Source organism: Triturus cristatus, chromosome 1_2 (assembly GCF_964204655.1).
Source record: "Triturus cristatus chromosome 1_2, aTriCri1.1, whole genome shotgun sequence".
Classification (NCBI taxonomy): Eukaryota; Metazoa; Chordata; class Amphibia; order Caudata; family Salamandridae; genus Triturus; species Triturus cristatus.
In genome coordinates, this window is record NC_140580.1 from 870115697 (window position 1) to 870139139 (window position 23443).

Sequence of the window (23443 nt, forward strand, 5' to 3'; positions counted from 1 at the left end):
AGAAGGAGGAAACAAAAGGATTCTTTTGTGTGGGAGTATTTTACTTTTCCAGAGGGGCAGAAAAAGGTCAATGCTCCATTGGTCACTTGCACACTTTGTGACCGTGTTTTATCTAGAGGAGATCCAAGGAAGAAGTATTCCTTTGGAAATCACTCTATGATGAGACACCTTAGGGATAAACATCCCAGGACCTTTGCTCGACATACTGAAGAAAACTCTTCAGTAAGTCACCGGAGCCCAACCTCAGAAGCTCAGCCGAGTACATCATCGGCAGCTCAGCTGAGCCCTTCCTCTGAGGTGGGAGCATCACCTTCTTCTGCTCCTCTGGACATTAACCCTCGATTTCGGAGGGTTTCAATGAGGTGTACAACGTGTTGTGGTCTTATTGTTTTTGGGGAGACCAGTGTTTCCCTTATTAACAATAAGATAGACCAGCATGTTTGTAGACGCTCATAATATTCCCATTCTTTCTTTCCTCTATCCCTGTATTAACCCAACGGCTCTTTTAAGAGCCAACCTTACCTCACAATTTTTTTTATTTTTTTTTAAGGTTTCCTTTTTGAAAAAAAAATGTTTGCCGTGCGCGTACGGTACGCGTCATCGCAGAATAGTTACGCGAAGTTCGCGGAATTTTTCTCGCGGAATTTTTCCGTTTACGCCGTGCGCGTACGCTACGCACATTCGGCGATTTTTCAAAAAAAATTAAAATTAATTTTTGCCCTTGGGGTTCCTTCTGGGACCCCCTGACAAAGGCTAGGGGGTCAGGAACTGTCCACCCTGCCCCCTTTTCACGTTCTCCACCTTTGTTTTTCACCCCCTCAGACTGCGAGAGACAAAATGGCGGCCGACACTTCCTGGTTTCGACCGATTCGAATGTTTACTGAGATCTAACAACCAATCAGAATCGCGCTCGTGCACGGCGGCGTGCGCGTACGGAAATCTTACGGTACGTGCTTGGAGCGCGCCTATAGATATATATATTGATTTAAATGCTATTTTCTCAGGAAATACTGAACAGATTTACACGAGACCTTCAAAAGGCACATCCCTGACCTGAGGGCTACCTCTCTGCCAAATTTCAAGTAATTCTGTTCAGCCGTTCGGGCTGTAGCTCGGACTAAAGGTCCTATGGAAAAATGCATGGGGAAAACGCGTTTTGGGACCCCCCCTTTTCTCAGCCCCCGCTTGACGAATCCCCCCGAGACTTTCAGGGAAGGAGCGGAATGGAGCGCCCCACCTATTTTGAGAATTTCGCGAGGATTCGTCAATCGGCGCCAAAGTTATTCCAAATAGAATGTTGCGGATTTCCTATGGAAACACGGTCCTAACTATAAATATCTACTGGCGACCGCCAGTAGATAATATACCAATGGGGATCAAAGAATTTATATATATATATATATATATATATTCATCCAAAACGCCCCAGCGGAGAGAAGCCACAACACTCAGATAAGTCCAAACTTGATTTATTTGGCAGTTTGCAGACCGGATTCAAAAGGACATGCACAGCGCAGTGTCAGACATACGCGTTTCAGGATTCATATTCCCTTCCTCAGTGGCTTGTGATGCGAGTGAAAAGAACAGATTGCCTGCACTCTCTTTAAACCGGGAACCTGCCTCAGTGGGCGTGGCCAGTCACCTGGCCTTCTGGGTCCTGTAGTGCACGGCATATTGACTACAGTGAGTCCGTTCCTTCAGTGCAAATAAAAAACAATGTCTGTTCCCAAGTGGGTCTGGGCATGTGTCTGCCAAATTACCAGTCTCTGCTTTGTGCTGCCAAACGGAACGGTGTTTCCTTTCAGAGTGCCAGCATGGATAGATGCTAGCGCAGGATCCGCTTCATATGCGGCGGGCCCCTCTCCTAAGCGGCTGGGCAACAACCGCTATTTAAATTCATCCAAAACGCCCCAGCGGAGAGAAGCCACAACACTCAGATAAGTCCAAACTTGATTTATTTGGCAGTTTGCAGACCGGATTCAACAGGACATGCACAGCGCAGTGTCAGCCATACGCGTTTCAGGATTCATATTCCCTTCCTCAGTGGCTTGTGATGCGAGTGAAAAGAACAGATTGCCTGCACTCTCTTTAAACCGGGAACCTGCCTCAGTGGGCGTGGCCAGTCACCTGGCCTTCTGGGTCCTGTAGTGCACGGCATATTGACTACAGTGAGTCCGTTCCTTCAGTGCAAATAAAAAACAATGTCTGTTCTCAAGTGGGTCTGGGCATGTGTCTGCCAAATTACCAGTCTCTGCTTTGTGCTGCCAAACGGAACAGTGTTTCCTTCCAGAGCGCCAGCATGGATAGATGCTAGCGCAGGATCCGCTTCATATGCGGCGGGCCCCTCTCCTAAGCGGCTTGGCAACAACCGCTATTTAAATTCATCCAAAACGCCCCAGCGGAGAGAAGCCACAACACTCAGATAAGTCCAAACTTGATTTATTTGGCAGTTTGCAGACCGGATTCAACAGGACATGCACAGCGCAGTGTCAGCCATACGCGTTTCAGGATTCATATTCCCTTCCTCAGTGGCTTGTGATGCGAGTGAAAAGAACAGATTGCCTGCACTCTCTTTAAAACCGGGAACCTGCCTCAGTGGGCGTGGCCAGTCACCTGGCCTTCTGGGTCCTGTAGTGCACGGCATATTGACTACAGTGAGTCTGTTCCTTCAGTGCAAATAAAAAACAATGTCTGTTCCCAAGTGGGTCTGGGCATGTGTCTGCCAAATTACCAGTCTCTGCTTTGTGCTGCCAAACGGAACAGTGTTTCCTTCCAGAGCGCCAGCATGGATAGATGCTAGCGCAGGATCCGCTTCATATGCGGCGGGCCCCTCTCCTAAGCGGCTTGGCAACAACCGCTATTTAAATTCATCCAAAACGCCCCAGCGGAGAGAAGCCACAACACTCAGATAAGTCCAAACTTGATTTATTTGGCAGTTTGCAGACCGGATTCAACAGGACATGCACAGCGCAGTGTCAGCCATACGCGTTTCAGGATTCATATTCCCTTCCTCAGTGGCTTGTGATGCGAGTGAAAAGAACAGATTGCCTGCACTCTCTTTAAAACCGGGAACCTTCCTCAGTGGGCGTGGCCAGTCACCTGGCCTTCTGGGTCCTGTAGTGCACGGCATATTGACTACAGTGAGTCTGTTCCTTCAGTGCAAATAAAAAACAATGTCTGTTCCCAAGTGGGTCTGGGCATGTGTCTGCCAAATTACCAGTCTCTGCTTTGTGCTGCCAAACGGAACAGTGTTTCCTTCCAGAGCGCCAGCATGGATAGATGCTAGCGCAGGATCCGCTTCATATGCGGCGGGCCCCTCTCCTAAGCGGCTGGGCAACAACCGCTATTTAAATTCATCCAAAACGCCCCAGCGGAGAGAAGCCACAACACTCAGATAAGTCCAAACTTGATTTATTTGGCAGTTTGCAGACTGGATTCAACAGGACATGCACAGCGCAGTGTCAGCCATACGTGTTTCAGGATTCATATTCCCTTCCTCAGTGGCTTGTGATGCGAGTGAAAAGAACAGATTGCCTGCACTCTCTTTAAAACCGGGAACCTGCCTCAGTGGGCGTGGCCAGTCACCTGGCCTTCTGGGTCCTGTAGTGCACGGCATATTGACTACAGTGAGTCCGTTCCTTCAGTGCAAATAAAAAACAATGTCTTTTCCCAAGTGGGTCTGGGCATGTGTCTGCCGAATTACCAGTCTCTGCTTTGTGCTGCCAAACGGAACGGTGTTTCCTTCCAGAGCGCCAGCATGGATAGATGCTAGCGCAGGATCCGCTTCATATGCGGCGGGCCCCTCTCCTAAGCGGCTGGGCAACAACCGCTATTTAAATTCATCCAAAACGCCCCAGCGGAGAGAAGCCACAACACTCAGATAAGTCCAAACTTGATTTATTTGGCAGTTTGCAGACCGGATTCAACAGGACATGCACAGCGCAGTGTCAGCCATACGCGTTTCAGGATTCATATTCCCTTCCTCAGTGGCTTGTGATGCGAGTGAAAAGAACAGATTGCCTGCACTCTCTTTAAACCGGGAACCTGCCTCAGTGGGCATGGCCAGTCACCTGGCCTTCTGGGTCCTGTAGTGCACGGCATATTGACTACAGTGAGTCCGTTCCTTCAGTGCAAATAAAAAACAATGTCTTTTCCCAAGTGGGTCTGGGCATGTGTCCAGGATCCACTTCATATGCGGCGGGCCCCTCTCCTAAGCGGCTGGGCAACAACCGCTATTTAAATTCATCCAAAACGCCCCAGCGGAGAGAAGCCACAACACTCAGATAAGTCCAAACTTGATTTATTTGGCAGTTTGCAGACCGGATTCAACAGGACATGCACAGCGCAGTCATTAATCATGGACCAGTAGTAACCTTGCCTGCTGTCACCCTTCTTCTGGTCCATGATTAAGGGCTATGAGCCAGAAACGCATCGGACCGAAATTAACGGAGAGGTTTTGCCTGACTTTGCCGCTGGATTTCAGAAGCGTCAAACTTTCCTTGGGTGTGCCAGCCTCTTGGGTAACTCCTTTTTGCAAACACATTAGTGGCCCACCCAGGCCACGGCTCGGCACCACTGCTTTTATGATGCGGGTCTGCCTTCGTGTGAATTACGAGGGCGGAACGAGGGGTGCTCTGGTGATTGTTGCATCGCGGAAAGAAGGACAATTGTTTCCCGATTTATAATTATGTAAAGGACTGTGACAGCGTGCAAGCTCACCCACTGGGGTCTGATTGAAGAAAACTACTAATCCCAAGATGCATGCATACTTGTTTGAATCTCAACTGCCGAAATTGGAAATAAAAGAGGGATTTCATTAGTAGTAACCTTGCCTGCTGTCACCGTTCTTCTGGTCCATGATTAAGGGCTATGAGCCAGAAACGCGTCGGACCGAAATTAACGGAGAGGTTTTGCCTGACTTTGCCGCTGGATTTCAGAAGCGTCAAACTTTCCTTGGGTGTGCCAGCCTCTTGGGTAACTCCTTTTTGCAAACACATTAGTGGCCCACCCAGGCCACGGCTCGGCACCACTGCTTTTATGATGCGGGTCTGCCTTCGTGTGAATTGCGAGGGCGGAACGAGGGGTGCTCTGGTGATTGTTGCATCGCGGAAAGAAGGACAATTGTTTCCCGATTTATAATTATGTAAAGGACTGTGACAGCGTGCAAGCTCACCCACTGGGGTCTGATTGAAGAAAACTACTAATCCCAAGATGCATGCATACTTGTTTGAATCTCAACTGCCGAAATTGGAAATAAAAGAGGGATTTCATTAGTAGTAACCTTGCCCGCTGTCACCGTTCTTCTGGTCCATGATTAAGGGCTATGAGCCAGAAACGCGTCGGACCGAAATTAACGGAGAGGTTTTGCCTGACTTTGCCGCTGGATTTCAGAAGCGTCAAACTTTCCTTGGGTGTGCCAGCCTCTTGGGTAACTCCTTTTTGCAAACACATTAGTGGCCCACCCAGGCCACGGCTCGGCACCACTGCTTTTATGATGCGGGTCTGCCTTCGTGTGAATTGCGAGGGCGGAACGAGGGGTGCTCTGGTGATTGTTGCATCGCGGAAAGAAGGACAATTGTTTCCCGATTTATAATTATGTAAAGGACTGTGACAGCGTGCAAGCTCACCCACTGGGGTCTGATTGAAGAAAACTACTAATCCCAAGATGCATGCATACTTGTTTGAATCTCAACTGCCGAAATTGGAAATAAAAGAGGGATTTCATTAGTAGTAACCTTGCCTGCTGTCACCGTTCTTCTGGTCCATGATTAAGGGCTATGAGCCAGAAACGCGTCGGACCGAAATTAACGGAGAGGTTTTGCCGGACTTTGCCGCTGGATTTCAGAAGCATCAAACTTTCCTTGGGTGTGCCAGCCTCTTGGGTGACTCCTTTTTGCAAACACATTAGTGGCCCACCCAGGCCACGGCTCGGCATCACTGCTTTTATGATGCGGGTCTGCCTTCGTGTGATTTGCGAGGGCGAAAGAAGGGGTGCTCTGGTGATTGTTGCATCGCGGAAAGAAGGACAATTGTTTCCCGATTTATAATTATGTAAAGGACTGTGACAGCGTGCAAGCTCACCCACTGGGGTCTGATTGAAGAAAACTACTAATCCCAAGATGCATGCATACTTGTTTGAATCTCAACTGCCGAAATTGGAAATAAAAGAGGGATTTCATTAGTAGTAACCTTGCCTGCTGTCACCGTTCTTCTGGTCCATGATTAAGGGCTATGAGCCAGAAACGCGTCGGACCGAAATTAACGGAGAGGGTTTGCCTGACTTTGCCGCTGGATTTCAGAAGCGTCAAACTTTCCTTGGGTGTGCCAGCCTCTTGGGTAACTCCTTTTTGCAAACATATATATATATATATATATATATATATATATATATATATATATATATATATATATATATATATATATATATATATATATATATACAATATATGATAAAGCCTTTAGTAATTCGAGTATTTGTGTGGTGTGCACTTGTTTGTGTATTTTTTGCGAAAATTACTGATTTAATGCTTGAAGTTTAAATAGTATAAATTGCTTGGGGGTCCCTGGCTTCCAGTAGTGACTTAGTGGGGGTCCACAGGAGTCAAAGGTTTGGGAAACACTGGTCTAGAGTCCTGTAACTGGTGTGGGGCTGTAACAATGTATTTAAGGGAAAAATGAAAGAGGAGAAGGATGAAAAGGGCCCGCGTCCCAGTGCAAAGAGTAAGCTGGCAGCCCAGGAAAGCAGCTTCAGACAGAAAAGGTCATGAGAAAGACCTGGGAAGAAGCTTAGTCTATGACTTCAGCATCAGGGAAGAGAAGAAGGAAAGTATAGGCGCTGTACCTTCGCACACATGCAAAGACATACATTTGGACCTAGGGTCCCATTCTCTAGTGCTTCAGCTCCATACTGCTAATGGGAAGACCCCTCAGGCTCATATTTTCCATATGAATGTTGGTTATTTGCTTGGTTATGGTTGTCATTGTTTTTTTTGTTTGGCACAAGTTTGCTGTAAACACAATTTTATTTTTATATTCTATCTATTCCTTGCCTCCGTATCTGCCAAAATGGATGTCTCCATTCTGTAAAAATGTAAACATTGAGCACATGGCCCTTCCCTAGGTGCACTTCTCTCGGTCCAAAATGCCAAGTCTCTTTTACTTCTTGGATCTGGTGAGGTATTAAATTTATGTAGATGGTATAAGGGTTATTTTTATAATTATTTAGGCACTTTTGTAAGGTGTATTTTTGTAGTTTTGAAGACCCGGTTTTGTATATTTTATTATATTATATTGTATCATATCAATGTTTTTTCTACCAGGTCCCAGTGGCTCTTATTTTCTACAACTTCCTTTTTTGAGAGTACACTGTTTGATCTCTCGTCGCTCTCTCTCTCTCTCTCTCTCTCTCTCTCTCTCTCTCTCTCTCTCTCTGTCTTTCTCCCTCCCTCCCTCCCCCCAATCCGATGGTGGCAGTATCATCCCAGTTGCCTTAATTTATACCTGCACAGTGAAGGATGTCAGACATAAAAGCCCGCATTACTTCTTGTCCAAATATACTGTCCGATAAATTCACTCCACAGTAAATCTGTTACCACCTCCAGTGGCACTCCAGGGCAAAATTACTGGCATATCTCTAATTTCTAGTTAATAATGCGATCAGAATGAGGAATAACCAATGGATTTGGAGTGTGGGCTCCTGGCTACTGCAGACTTGCTCACTCATTGAACTTTTTCCCCCACGCGTATTATTCTAGGTTTTACTTGGCGAAATCTGCACAGGGGCAATGCTTGGATTGGTGGTGAAGTTTACTTAAAAGAAGGCCCTTAAACAGGCAGCTCTCCAAGTGGATGGGCTGCCCCAGAGTGCTCAGTGGACCGCACAAGATGCCGCAACTTGTGTAATCTGAGCAGGCAACAGGCAGAAGATCTCCAGCAGTTTTTCACAGAATATGTTTTTGGACGCAGAGCAGCTGGACAGGTTGCTGTGAAGTTCAATGTCTGTATTCCTCAGAACCTTTCACCTCTCAGCTGCTATTTTCATAAACCTCAAAGGGACAACATGGCATCTTTTCCCGCTGCGCCAGGGGATAAATGGTTTCAGAGTCACACTCTGTATTTGCTTTGAAATGTCTTTTACGTCGGACACGTCATACGCACTATCGACTTCTCTACTTGGCAGAAGAATCAAGGGAGTGAGGAGGGGGCTGGCCTGGCAGAGAAGGTTTTGTTGCAGAGCAGCAAATACCGAGCAGAATATTTTTTTCAGAGTTGGCCCTGGAGCACAAAACTTCTATTTCTTGCATTAAAGCCAATGGAACTCTGAAGTGAGAATTTCCACCTGCAGAGCTAACTTTGGTTCCTTTTGAAGGGAAAGTCACGACAAGTGTGGAGCGGAAGAACATGCTTCAATCTCCACAGCATGAATTCTCTGGAGCATAATAGCAGCTTGAAAAGTACAAGAACAACCTATTATCTTGATGTTTAAGAATACCACAAAATACAATTCTTGAACTTGGTAAGCTGCGAAGCATCTATATGTTCCCTAAAAATACAAAAGTTGAAAGGGAGCTAATGTTGACTACAAATTTAAAATAGTTGCCCCATAAAAGCTAAGAAGTCACAAAATTCTTGTGTTAAGGCACTACTTTTACCTTGTTATTGCTTTAAAAACATCAAATTATTCAGATGTGTGTGAGAGAATCATTAATCATCTTTCTAACTGTGTTAAAGGATGTATGATTGCATGACTTATTTCTAGTAGTGGCACTGTAGTGTATTGGTAAATGTTGGTTGTGTGCGTGCAGGATGGTCAGTGTGATGGCATATCATCGTCATTTGTACCTATATGTTGTTGTATGATGGTGTATCTGTGGGTGTATGTGGAAGCTATGTGGCCTTTTGATGGTGGCATAATAATGTGGCCGTTTAGTTGCATAATAGGATGGATGTGGGTGTTTACTGGTGGTTCTGCTGACATATAATGATGGATATGCACGTGTATTGTATTGTAATTGCATTTATATATGCTTACTACCCCTGATGGCTTTTTCAGCTGTATGATGGTGACTTGTAATATGATGGTGGCAGGATGCCCAATGGAGGTTAATGCATTTGCACATTGTGGTGTGTTTGTTGACATATTGGTTTTAGTAGTTAATGATCTTCTATAATGTGTAGCTTGTTTTTCTTTTTTTTGTTTAAAAAGGTGTGTAACTTTTGAAGAGAGTATACCATGGATGGGACTTAAGGGTGACTTAGTACTATGCAGTTGGAAAAATGAGATGAAACTAGAGGCTTAATCATAGAAATTCATGACTGTGTTATTCTTTATTGCAAAGGCACTTTTAATATATTGGTCTACCCTAACTTCCTTTTAACTTCAGTGTTTTAGGAAATTCCATAGGCTTTTTGTATTTTATGTTGATGTGGTTTGTATGGATCTATAAAGAGGAGTGTGTTCAGCATATGATGTTGGTTGTGTAGAAGATAACTGATTGTGGGGATGAATGATTGTGGGTGTGTGGACATATGATGTTGCTTATCTTGACATAGTATGGTGGATGTATTGAATATGATGTTGCCTGTTTCAACATATGACAGTGAGCCTGTTGCCACATGACATTGATTTTATGGACTTGTAATGAAGATATGTTGGCATAATATGGCGAGTGTGCTTAAGTAGGATGTTGGTTGTGTGGACGGATGATGGTGCTTGGGTTGATGTGTGATGTGTGTTATAGAAACATATGGTGCTGGTTCCGTTCTATGATGTTGGTTGAATGGATGTAAAATGTTGGGTGTTTTGATGCAGGATGTTGTTTGTTTGGAAGTATGAAGGTGGGTGTTGTAAATGATGTCAGTTGTGCAGCCATATTATGTAGGGTGTGCTGTTGTATGATGTTGGTTGTATGGACATATAAAAGTGGGTGTGTTGTATGCTGATGGTTATATATCAACTAATGATATTAGGTGTGTTGACGCAGAATGTTGGTTGTGTGAATGTGTGATGTGGGTGTGATAGCTTCTTTATGATGTTAGTAGTGTAGATTTATGATGGTGGGTTTGTTGACATATTAAAGTGGTAGCGTTGGTCTATGGTGGTTGGTGTGTTGGTTTCTTTATTAGCACATGATGATTGGTGTGTCCCCACCCCTCTGCTGTCCATCTGTGTTTCTACGGCCTGCCCTTTCTGTGCCTAGCCAAACCTCTAAAATCTCTCTACAAGCCCCAATCACCCTGCAACTCCTTTGTAGATCCCCTACAGCTACAGGCCTTTTAAGAGCACCCACCACCCTTTGCAGACCCTCTATGTGTCCTCCAGCAGCACCCTTGTCTGTTTCAGCCTTCCCCTTTGTGCTCCTGGCGTCCTTAAGCATCTGTATGTTTGCTTCCCTTTCCTAGCCCCTATGTGCCACACTGGCCAAGCAGCACCTCTGTGTTTCCCACCTACCCTGCATCCTATCCTTGTGCCCGTGCCAGCTGCATCCACTATGTGTGCCCCTGTCCCGAGACCCTGCAGCCCTTATGAGCTACTTTGCTCAGCATTCTAGCTGCCAGAATACAAATGCAGACATCATCAGTTAAAGCAAAGTACTCTAACACAGCTTTCCCAAGTCCTACTTCTGATATCATAGCGGACATAATTTAAATCATTGATTATTTCAAATAAGACATCCCCCATCACGTTATTAAATTAATCTGTGCAGTTTCTAGGAGACATGACCTCAGTCATGCCATGTATACTCTAATAGCAGGTCATGGCCTGGGCCAAAACATTTTCTGCTAATACTGCATGTGACTGTGACATTCTGTATACATGGCATGCAGTGTGTATACTGGACATAACCTCTTGTCACTCTTAGTCTACCGTCCTTACATGGCACTGCCTGTACCTATGTATTGTGAATAGTCAACACAGGACATGGCTGTATATACTGCACCCAGGAAAAGGGCAGCAGTCATGCCCTGTGTGCTGTGCATGCCAAGAATAGCCTCGTCTAGACAGTCACACTCTGTCCTGTGTGCATGTGTGATCTCGTCAGTGAACTGAATGTTAATGTCAAGTGCAATTCTATTGATGCTCCCAATTGTAATATAAGCTGGGATTTAATTAGGACTTGGGAAAGATAAAGCTATGGATGTACAACTGTGAAAAAATTCATATTACGGGACACGCAGTGGCCAGTTTGCCTTACACACTGCACATACTGCCACACGTGATGTATATTTAATATATACAGGACTTAACATGCTGCATTTCTCTCTGCACAGTATGTACATGGCAAGGCAAGGTCGCCATGGCCTACAAGCATGTCCTAAGTGTTCTATGTATAGAAGAATCTCTTGAGCACAATACATAAATCTTATGACCCATGGCTGTGCCCTGTGCACAGTGCTTATGGGACCCTGGCTCATGGTGTGAATGAAATGCTCACGAGGCATGGAATCTGGATTAGCACTATGTGTAATACGTACAGTGGGTGGTTTATGTGTATATGGTATGGTATAGACAAGGGTCATCCTGTGTACAGGGTGTGCCCCGTGAATGTAAACACCGGGCGTGTCCGTATCGTACACGATCCCTACATGAACCCATATGTAGACCCTTCAGTTTGTGCCATGTACACACCATTCTTGTCAGGCAGCGTAAACCTAAGTGCACTCAGTGGTCCACATGCACATTCTTCAAACTCTACTCCTGCTCCCACTTTAGCTGAATACGACAGTGTGCTATGACAACAGCGCATGATTGTTTTTATACTAAAATCATATACACGTGTTTACCGACACCTAGTATATCTTCCTGTGGCCCTTTTCTGTTCATGGATCCCTTTCATTTACTTAATTAAGCCCCATCATATGCTTTTCACAAATATACATACTGGTACATGTCACCATATTTAGCCAGTGTACATGCCTATGTTACAATTCATAGAGAATTCGAGTAGCATCAGTGATATCATGCCGGTGATGAAGTTGTCAATATCCTGTTTGAACACATAGCTGATTGGGCATGCCTCTCTCTCTCCTAATAAAGCGCTTCACCATTGAAGAAATGGACCAGTGCATAGACTTCCACACTGGATCTAAGGAAGAGGCAGCTGGTAATTCGAGTGTGCGTGCCACACATGCACACATGCACACTCACTGACTCAAACCCATGCATTCACGCACACCCAAACACACACTCATTCACAGCATGCATTCACAAATACATTCATGTATACACACATGCGTGCACCAAACAAAAACACAAGGCTGCAGTCGTGATCTCGGGTGGTGAGAGGGAAGCTCTGTGGCTCCTGACAATTGGGACTGCCGGCTCCTTTCACTGGTTGACCTTGTGAGGGGTAAGTCAGTGAGAAGAGGTGGCAGTCCCTTACTCGTCACAGAGTGGGATGGGGCCAATGCGACTGCTGACCTCACCCCACTCTGTGACAAGGGTCACTGATACCCACTCTGCACTGGGCACATCAGGGCTTAAAAGTGAAGTGCCCAGATCCTAGGCTATATGTGATGCTCCCCCTAGTCATGAGGAGCAGGACCACCAAGCCCTTTGCCAAGCTGAGGAGGTGATGCCCTCAGGGCTGTGACATCTTCAGCCCAACAAAGTTCAGCTCAGGCAACCATACACCTGCGTATTTAGTGCAAGTACTGCGCCTGGCTGCCTGAACTGAACATGAAGAGTGTCTGCCAGGCTGCCTTTTCATCAAATTTGGAAAAAGGTGCGGGGTGAGGAGTTTGGTGGGGCTGATTCAAGGTCTGTTTCTGAGTGCTGGGTCATGACGGCATTGGTGGGGAATTCATACGCGTGTACAGGGAAAGTGAACTCTGTCTGCTGGTCCTGCAGATGGCTAAAAGCTATCTGGGACATTTAGACCCTGAGATGTGGCTCTCTAGCCCATCAGGTCGGTAGAGGTCAAGGCCTCTACCCATTGGCAGAGGACTGCATGCTGTATTTAGACACTCCTCCCTGTCTGTCAGGGATCTCTGTGTCTAAAGAGCATTCATTGGTGTGACTGAAATGCACAACACATGCCATGTTTTTTGTGGGCTACTTGGTATTCCCTTTTGCTTTTCAGTAACATTCACCCAAAGTAGGGGGTGTTTCTAAAATTCAGATAACTATGGTCCTCATGCCCAAGGAGTTTTGTATGTGTGTATTGTTCGTTTTCTCTGCTCCACCTGCCATACGTTGCATGACAGAGCCAGGCAGGGTAAATAATGGCATGGTCATCCTACCTTAAATAGAATGGAGTGGCAATCACTCTGAACCAGCGGTCTTGTAGCGTGTGGATCACTGGGTCACGAGAAACCGATTAGCTCCTATGCACCTAAACAGGCAGGGTAAGCATGCATTAAGCAGGGTGGGAGCTCAACAAATTTATGGCAGAACTCCCCATATAGTCTAATTGGCCTTATATGTCTTTTTTTGTTTCGTAGAAACATTTAACAAAATACTGGAAGGAGTCAAATTCATTCATATCACTGCTTGATATTCCTAAAATCCATAATCATCGACCTAAAGGCTACAATGGTCATTTAGAAGAAAAAGTAGAAGTAGATCACCAACCAATAAATATCAGAAAATTGATTATTAAATACCAAAGTAGTGATAGGCCTTACTGAAAATACTTATTATGTATGTGACAAGGTTTTCTATGTAGTGGCCTGACTTTTACTATGTACCTCAGTAGCATTAAGATGGATGAGTGTTGTTAACATGCTGCAATCCTTTGCTTAAGGTAATTCTGTAAAAAAGTAGAGGAACAATAGCAAACAATATAAAGTGTGAGGTGACAAATCAAGCAGTCCTTGCATGTAGTCTGGCTCAGTTGGGGTTTATTGCTTGTGTCATGACTTTTTTTGCGTGCAGATGAAAGGGCCTGATCTACAGGTGAGTGAGAATGGGAGGTATTTGAATTAATTGAGAAAGTGCTAAATCTGGAGAATAATCACAAAAGTATTTCCTTTGCCATTCCAATAATCTTTTAGTAGCAATTCCCAACTGACTGTGTGATGTAGTGCACACTTTGCCTCCTCTGCCCTACCAGAATTTCTCCGTGGGCAAAACCCCATTAAGGTTTTGAAGCTGACTCACAGATGGATTCCAGATTTCTTTTGCATGTCCCACAACCATCTGCAGTTAGCCCTGTTAGGGACCCCTATGAGTTCAGACGCAGTAGTTCCACATCTACGTCTTCCTCTTTGCCTGGAAGCTGAATCTGGCTGATGCCCACTCACAGGGGACCCCTGAAATCATACACTCAAACACCATGCTCCGATTACTGTCTTCCAAGAGTACATTGAAATACAGAGACGACTCCTTACAAATAAATTCTCTCTTATAACCCTAGCAACCCTGGCAACTAGGCAAAGAGGCCAAACAGTTTTACCAAAATATGTAAAATTACTACAAATGCTAGTGTGGCATTTTTTGCACTATTTGTTAGCTGAAATGCAACTTTATGTCCATTTTCCACTAAAGAAAATTCAAAATTGCACGTGATTCGCACAACAGCCACTTTGATACTGTTCTTTCACATTGTTTCTGTGCTCCGTGATGGGAGTTTTATCCAAACGACATCTGAATCACAAAACGTGGCATAATGACGTATTGCAAAATGTTGGACATTACACAAGATTAAACTGGCATAAATGAAAGTTCACCCAGGCTTAGTCTGGAGTTAGAGCCTGCAGATATTCCACTCTATCTTTGAAAAATCCCCTATTACAATGCCTCTTTCGAGCAAACTAAACCCCAACACATGCCACCTCTCCTTATCCTCATGCGCTCTGCTGCGCGCCTCAACCTCCATCTTGGTGAGGTGACAGACTTCCTGTCACAAGATCTAGCGTGCCGCAGAACTGAGGGTGCGGCCATGTCAGATGTCCAACTTCCAACCATAACTTGAATGAGGGATCAATTTCTGTGTCCAAAAATAATTTGCTCCTGTAGAATTCTGTTACCATTGCCTGCAAACTTGAGAATGTGTACCGCCTGCTGAAAGCCGGCAGTGTGACAAGGCGTCAGGCAAGCCACAATTGTGTCTATATTTTCCTGGTTTTAGAGGGTTTTTTCCCTGGTACTATATGAGGAAAATTTTACTCTCGAGTAGAAAAATGTCACAAAGATATCATTGAAACTGGCACTATTTGGCAACGCCATTGTTTTGTCAGCAGACAGATCAAATATTATAGATATGCAAAACACTAGATTTATTTCCAAAACTGGCAGGTTCTGTGTGAAACTGACATTCCACGATCTTTGCTGTAGATTTGTGTTTCTAATTATATATATAATATATTGCTTACTAACAAACGTTCACATATATAAGTTGCAATATGAACCGTGCATTATGCAATAGAAGAATAATGTCTTTTTCTGTTTATTTCCTTACAGATTCTCAGTTTTCTACTAATTCTGAAAGTATATGTACTACGCCTGGATGTGTTACAGCAGGTAACTCTAAATTTTAGCATGCACAAATATATAATTGTGATGATTAAGTGTAGTGATGCATTATGAGTATGTCATATGGATATTGAATCAAGGTATACACCCGGTAGCCATATACCCACCACAATATATGGAGACATAGGGTGTCTTCAGCAACAGTGGATGCCTCTATGTTCTTTCTTCTAGCTCTGGAGCACAGCCATGTAGCCCCTCTACTATTGATGCATTGGCGGGTCAAAGGTTTAGAAAATGTATTCACACCCTTAAATCGTCTATACCTTTGGTAAACGTTCCTAAAGAGATACTAATGAGTCTACCGACCAAAAGACAAAGAAGGAATAATGAGTAAAGATCTGAAGCCTGAGCGTCAAAGAACATATTTAGATCAAATATCATGTCCAGAAAATCGTTTAGAATAATATATCTATTATTAGCTTCAATAGGGGTGATATTTATAAATTAAATTTAGGACAGAATAGTAATGTCAGATTATGTTCCCTAACAGCAATAATGTGGTATCACACCTGTTTGCCATTTTAATTCTGGGGAAGAATCAAAGATGCGATGTCTTCCACCATAGAGGTATTATATTGGATGACATTGCACTGGTGGGTCTCCGGAAATTGAAGAATTTTATGGCAAGACCGGAGGCTAAGATTATGCAATCCTCTTTATTGCGCCACCCCAACAGCAGCATCTCCAAGAACATCGAACACAACAAAGTTCTTAAGAACATAACAAAGAGCCAGAACCTCCATGACTCTTCCTTCTTTTTTGCTGCTGCCCCAGAGATAAGTCTGACATGTCTTCGCTCTCTTAATTTGGAATGATATATTCTTGAATGAGTGATGATTGTGTGTAAGATGCCTGTTTATACATGTCATGTATAATACATAAAGGAAATGTTTAGACAATTATGGCTAATATTTAATAGCTTAATTTAATTTAGTAAGTTTTTCAAATAACGTTTTATTTCGACTATTTTGAATTTATGTTTTGTTCTTTGATGTTAGGTAATAAGCGATAAGGATTCGTTGGTTTAAGTCATGTTCGAGTCGGTTTTGAGTGTTTAGAGATCGTGAAGGATATTGTGCCGGATTTGAGGGAATATGCTAAAAGGAAGTCCGCACGTGTAGCTCGCTTCAATTGTTTTTGAGGGAATATGCTAATAGGAAGTCCGCGCGTAGTATGAATGCGCATATATAGGTTTAAGGTTAACTTGAAATAAATGTAGGGGAAGATGTTTAATTTTAAACGTGGGAGCTTACCGTTGAAGCATGGATGCAAGGCACGCACGTCATAATGCATGGTGGCCATTTTAAGTCAGGCAGTGACAGGCTTTACGTTTGTTCACGTTGATCATGCTTGTGTTGCTCGCACGTCGGTATGACGCGTGCGAGAGGAAAGAGACACAGTCTGTCATCAGGAAACTGACAGAACTGTAAACTAAAGTGGTTCATGTTATCGGAGCTGATATCTATTAGCGGAATTGTTAAAGGAGATTGAGATCGTTTTGATTAGGTTGGAAAAATTGTTAGAGATATTTATTTATTTTAGAACACTGTTGTCAGTGTTTTGTTTTTGCTGAATTAAGATAGTATTGGAGGTTTAGTTTGTTTGTGGAGTACATTTAAATATTTGAAGTCAATATTTTAATGTGAGGAAAAGTTTTGTGTCTGGCTGGCTGGAGGAAAACGTAAGTTCGCAGGGCAATTTGGGATTGGAAGAGAGGATCTCGTTAATGTTGAGCAAGTTTGCATCCGATCTGGATTCTAAGTTTGAAAAGAAATTTGATGAGTTGAGAAGAGGTGGTGGTCACCATCCCAGGATGAATACATTTGGTCCGCAGGTGAAGGACCAGTATTATCAAAGAAGACTGGGAAAGTGAGTAGAAAGAGAAAGAATGTGGAAACTGATGTTTTGAGGAGCAAAAAGGCGAAATCAGCCTACCCAGATTCAGGAATTCGCAATCGTGCGAAACATGGAAGTGTTGAGAACACACCCTACCCAGGTTGGTAATGGTTATTTGTTCTTTTTCAGCTCGGGGACAACAATGAAGCAGGAAGACGGATTCTGTTCAATTTCGGATTATGTGCTTTTCTGGTTTTAATGTGGATTTAATATGGACTCATATTGTTTTAATGCAGCGCACAAAAGAAGGAGGAGTCATGGAGGTTCTGGCTCTTTGTTATGTTCTAAAGAACTTTGTTGTGTTCTATGTTCTTGGAGATGCTGCTGTTGCGGTGGCGCAATAAAGAGGATTGCATAATATTAGCCTCCGAGTCTTTAATAAAATCCAGATTTTCTGTCCATCAAGGCTGATGAAAATCTACATTTTCCATATACAGCTGAGTCAAAATCTGATCTCTAGTGGCTGTGTTATTGAATGAGACACCATCTGCTTTATACTAACAACTCAACTGGAGGATTATATACATTGGCTGTGAGAAATTATGCATTAGAATTAAAGCTCCACGGTAAACAACCTCAATATTAACAAATGAAGCTACAATTTACTACACCCAGTCCTTGCTTGTGCTTGCTAGTGCCTGTACAAGCTTAAAGTCTAGCGACTCCACCCAATCGTAAGAAGTTCTACTTATTTTAGAGATGTGTCTTAAAAAATGATCGCTTCTCTACTCAGTTACCTGATATCAATTAGAATCAAACTGATGAAGCATAGTTGTCTGCTTGGGAAAGAGGGAGGAGCTGGAACTATCTGGAAGTATTTTTATATTAAATCTAGTGTTCATGAATGTTGTCCTTCCATTATCAGGCATGTTGAACTTTAGTCATTACATTGTACTTGTCTAATTAATAATCATCAATATAATTATGTTATATTACCACCCAGTGCATGATGGACGGTTTGATTAATATCAAAATGAAACTCTTTTGACTATCAATTTGAACCATTTACTTACAGCCCATACAGACACTATAAAGGCAAATTGATCAAATATCCTACCATTTGGTATTTTAGGTCTCATACAACAAGTAACCTTGGCAACACATTTCCATGGTCAAATATTCTAGATGTAATCTGTTCTAAAGGAAGAGAAAGCACAATACCAGTCACCTTACTTTCACTTAGTTTCACCATATTAAACAGTGGATTATACAATGGAACTATAACATTTATTTCTTTACAGATGCCCAATTGTTTTCTACTAATTCTCTATCTAAAGAGGCCTATCGTTCCCATAGGATACTATTGGAGTGTCCGTCTTACAATTTCCAAATAGGACCAGGTACTTATTTCATTTTTGGTGTCTCTGGAATTGGAATTTAAAATCCTAATTTATGGTGAAGTCAGATTTTAAATTACAATTTTGAAAATGACACTTTAAGAAAGTTGTCCTTTTCCTGCCCTTTTCTGACTGTAGCTGCCTTGGGTCACATGACTGTGTGTAATTGACAGTTAGACTTTGTGAATTCCTTGCTCAGGCATTCACAATAGTAGGATTAGATGTGCCTGGATGAGCCATCTGCTAACAGGGTGGGGAGGAGCTGAGCACAGCCCCACATGCAACTTAATAGTCTGTGCTCTGCCTTCACACAAAGGGCCTAACAACCCTTAATTGGAGCCAGGGCATGAGTGGCAGTAGATTCAATGTACTTCAAAGCCACTGTCTAGAGCTTGCCCCACCTTCCAGAACCAGGGCACAGGGGTATTAAAAGAGGACCTTAGACTCCAACTCTTCAGTACACTTCTGGAGCTGTAGATACTCTACCGGAAAGAAGGACTGCTGTGCTGCTACAAGGACTGCCACTCTGGTGGACTGCTGCTCTAAAGAAACTGCTGCCTTGCTGTGCTGACCTGCTGCTTGCTGCCCCCTTGCCTGTGGAAGTAAAACTGGACCTGTAGCTCCATCTTGAGCCCAGGACCCCAGAGTAACTCACTGATTTGAGCCTCAGAGACATAAAATGCACGCCAAAGAGCCCCTTGACCTAGCTGTACCCTTGGTGTGGTTCAAAAGCTCTTGAAATCAAGATTTTGGGGCTCCTTGTGACTGTGAACAGCGCATTTGCCCCAGAACCACGCAACTTGCACCAGAAATCAGTGTGAGCCTCATCCAGACTGTCACTTTGCAGAGCAAGCATCGATATCCTGTGGAGGACTGCCAACGCAAAGCTCCAGCAAAACCATCTGGGACGCCCGGCCTGCTCTTTGCGTCACAATGACTACCGCCCGCTATCCTCTCCAACGCAAATGGGACTCTTGGCACAAAACATGAGAAAGTAAAACTTTAGTGGGACTGATCTGGGACTGTATTCAACCCACGCTCCATTGTGGTTGGCCTGAACTTTTGACCTTGAACCAGTCCAGCACAACCAGATATCCCCCGTTGGCGCTTTATGCGTTGAGGCACTATTTTTCACTTTATTCTTTAAAAATTCATAGCTCTGGTTCTACTGATTGGATATTTGTCATTTTGGTCATGCGTTCTTTATTACATTTTGCTCTATTTTTCTCAACTGGTTTGAAACCATTTTGTGGCATATTTCCACTTTGTTACTGTTTGAAGTGTTGCACAGATACTTTACACATTACCTCCAAGTTAAGTTTGACTGCTCTGTATCAAGCTTCCATAGGGTTGAGCACAGGTTAATTTGGGGTTTGTTTGTGCCTTACTCTGACAAGGATTGTGGTTGGTGCTTGGCCAGGGCTCGCACCCCAGTCAAACAACAACCTGATTTTGTACACCAGTGTTCAGCAGTGGGGATTGAACTTGTGTCTGCGTAGTGCTATAATGTGATTTGGTGTACACTACAATCCCATATCTAAGACCAATTCTAGTTTGAATTCTACATCATTAGCATTTTTGCTTTTTCTAAATTCTTTCTCAGATTGTTGTGCCTGAACCCACCTCTACAAGTATGGAGTTTGAGCTGGCTAACCTGGAGTCCTACAATGTGGCCCAGTTCAAGGAGTTCTGTAAAGAGAGGGAGCTTCGCGCATGAAGCAACAACAGTAAGGTGGAGCAGTAAATGGTGCTGAGGGCCTGAGAAAAAGAAGCCCTCCAATCGCTGGCAACAACAACAGAAACAGATGATGAGGTGGGTGAGGAGGATGAGGAAGGATCAGAACGAGACCCACAAGAGGGTCTTGCACTACGACCTTCACGTTCAAGGAACAGTGTGACTTTCCGCAACCTGTACCACAGGAACTGGCAGAGAGTAAGGTGGAGGACAAGCTGGAGATGGCTAAGCCCAAAATGGAAGAAAATAAGCAGGCCGTGAATGCAGAGCAAAGGAAACTGCCCATGGAGAAGAGAAGTATCTTGGAGCGTTTGGCTCATAGAGCTGAAAATCAAGGCCAGACAGGCAGAGTCCAGCAGTGATGGTGGCAGCACTTCTACAGTGCCATTTGGAGACAAGAGGGTCCACATCCCGAAAGGTCTGGTGCCTGACTTTGTTGTGGGAGACAATATTGACAGGTATTTTGAAGTTTGTGAGATTCGTTTACAGATGCACAGATTCCCTGAGGAGGATTGGGGGTCTAGTCTGTTGAGGCATATCCCTAGTGAGTGGAGGGTCACCCTACTGGCCCTAGAGAAGGAGGACAGAATGAGGTATCCCCAATGTAGGAAGCTTGTGTCAGGAAGTATTCTCTGACCCCAGAAAAGTACAGACAGAAGTTCGGGAACAGTCAAAAACTGGCCCAATAGACCTGGGTGGAATCAATTACCCAATTTCTTTCAAGCGCTTTTGTGTATCGGAAATCAGTGGAGCTCCCTGAAGTTGGTGTGATGCGGTTTCTGTGTGGGTGGTTGAAGATGAGTCTGGCTGCCAAGTTTTGGTTGGCTTGTACTCTTCTAGTGAGTTGCCTGGTGACCCCGGAATAAAGGGTGTTCCATAGTCCAGCTTGTGTGGGTGGCAGTTTTTCTAGTGTTGCTTGGGAGCCATTTGAAGATCTTCCTCTGCATCTACAGGGTGTGAGAGCAAGAGGCAGTGATGGCGTTGACTTGTGCTTTCATGTCTAGTTTGATGCAAAAAGAACAATTCATGGACAGAATGTTGAACAATGTCAAATATTCACCCCAGTAAAGAAATCTGGGCCTAATCCATAGTGTTTTTGCTCCCCATGACATTCCAGTTTAAACCCAACCATATGCAAATCAGTCTTGACCCTGTTCTCCATTGCAACAGTTCAGCCCGAACAGCTAACCCAGGTCCTACCCGGACCTAAAACAAGCATCCTGGGACAGGGTTCAGCCCTCATCAGCCAGGCTAGCTTGACTCCAACATCATGGAGAGCATGGGACCCATGTCTGAGCAGTCCCATCCCACTCGGGGTGACAAATGCAAAAAGGACAATTGATGGAAAGAATGTTAAACAATATCAAACATTCACCCAAGTACAGAGATCTGGGCCTAGATCCATTGTTTTTTGCTCCCCATGCCATTTCAGTTTAAACCCACACATATGCACGTCATTCTTGACCCTGTTCCCCATGGAAACAGTCCAGCCCGAACTGCTAGGCCAGATCCTCCCTGGACCTGAAACAAGCATCCTGGGACCGGTTTAACCTTTCGTCATCCAGGCTAGTTTGACTCCAATATAATGGAGAGCATGGGACCCACATCTGGGCATACCCATCCCACTTGGGGTGAGAAATGCAAAAAGGACAATTGGTGGAAAGAATGTTCAACAATGTAAAACTTTCATCCCAGTACAGAGATCTGGGCCTCAATCCATTGTTTTTTTGCTCCCCATGCCATTTCAGTTTAAACCCAGGCATATGCAAATCAGTCTGATCTGGGCCTAAATCCATTGTTTTTTGCTCCCCATGCCATTTCAGTTTAAACCCAGACATATGCAAATCAGTCTTGACCCTGGTACTCATGGGAGCAGTCCAGCCCGAACTACTAGGCCAGATCCTCCCTGGACAGGAAACAAGTATCCTGGGACCGGCTTATGGGTTTCACCCCTCCTTAGTCAGCCTAGCTTGACTACAGTGGCATGGAGAGCACGTGACCAACATCTGGGCATACCCGTCCCACTTGGGGTTACAAATGCACAAATGAACAACTGATGGACAGTATGTTGAACAATGTCAAACATTCACCCCATAGCGGACCTGGATTGGCACTTCGGGCTGGACTGTTCCCATGAGGAACAGGGTCAAGACTGATTTGCATATGGCTTCGTTCAAACTGGGGTGGAGTGGTGAGCAAAAAAACAATGGATACCCAGATCTTTGTGACTGGGGGTGAATGTTTGCATTGTTTAGCATTCCGCCCATCAATCGTTCCTTTTGCTGATGTCTAGTTTGATATCCATTAAATGAAATTTTCAAAGTTCTTGGTCTTGTTGCAGGGTGTGGGTCTGAGTTTGACTTGCCACAGTTGGAGTGAGGTGTTGTTGCCGAAGACCACTACTTCTGTCTTGTTGGTGTTGAGCTTGAGACAGTTGGCTCTCATCCAGCTAGCAAATATAGCTATGCAGGTGGTGAACTTGTTTCTTGTTTTGGGGGGTCTTATCCGAGAGGGAGAGTATCAGTTGAGTGTCATCAGTGTGGGAGAGGATTTTAATGTTGTGTGCACGAATGAGGTTTGACAGAAGTATCATGAATGAATTGAAGAGTGTGTGGCTGAATTATGAACCTGGTGACACTCTGCAGATGAGTTTGTGTGCTTCTGAGGAGTAAAGTGTGAGGCTGACGGTTTGTGTTGTATCCGTTAAGAAGGTGCAGATCCAGTGGAGAGCAGGTCCTTAGATGTCAATATGGGGCAAGCGCCTGATGAGCATGAGGTGTGAGACCATGTCAAATGCTGCATAGAGGGCCTGAAGAATATGGGCTGCCATTTCTCCTTTGTCAAGGATCATGCAGATTCATCTGTGGAGGCAATTACTACTGTTTCTGTACTGTGGTTGGGTCTGAATCCAGACTGCATGGCTTCGAGGAGCTGGTGGTTGCTGGAGTAGTTGGTGAGGGTCAGTTGATTAATTTTTTTAAGACCTTTGATGGGTCTGTA

General features: G+C 44.2%; 1 protein-coding gene across 2 annotated transcripts in view; it reads left to right on the forward strand.

Annotated features, from left to right (window-relative positions):
- Positions 1 to 23443, forward strand: part of MMEL1 (membrane metalloendopeptidase like 1) — an 827783-nt gene that overhangs the window by 502823 nt on the left and 301517 nt on the right. For both annotated transcript variants that reach the window (XM_085609192.1, XM_085609188.1), the window contains exon 3: positions 15404 to 15463. In XM_085609192.1, coding sequence (XP_085465318.1) covers positions 15404 to 15463 — 60 coding nt within the window. The remainder of the gene's footprint in view (positions 1 to 15403; positions 15464 to 23443) is intronic.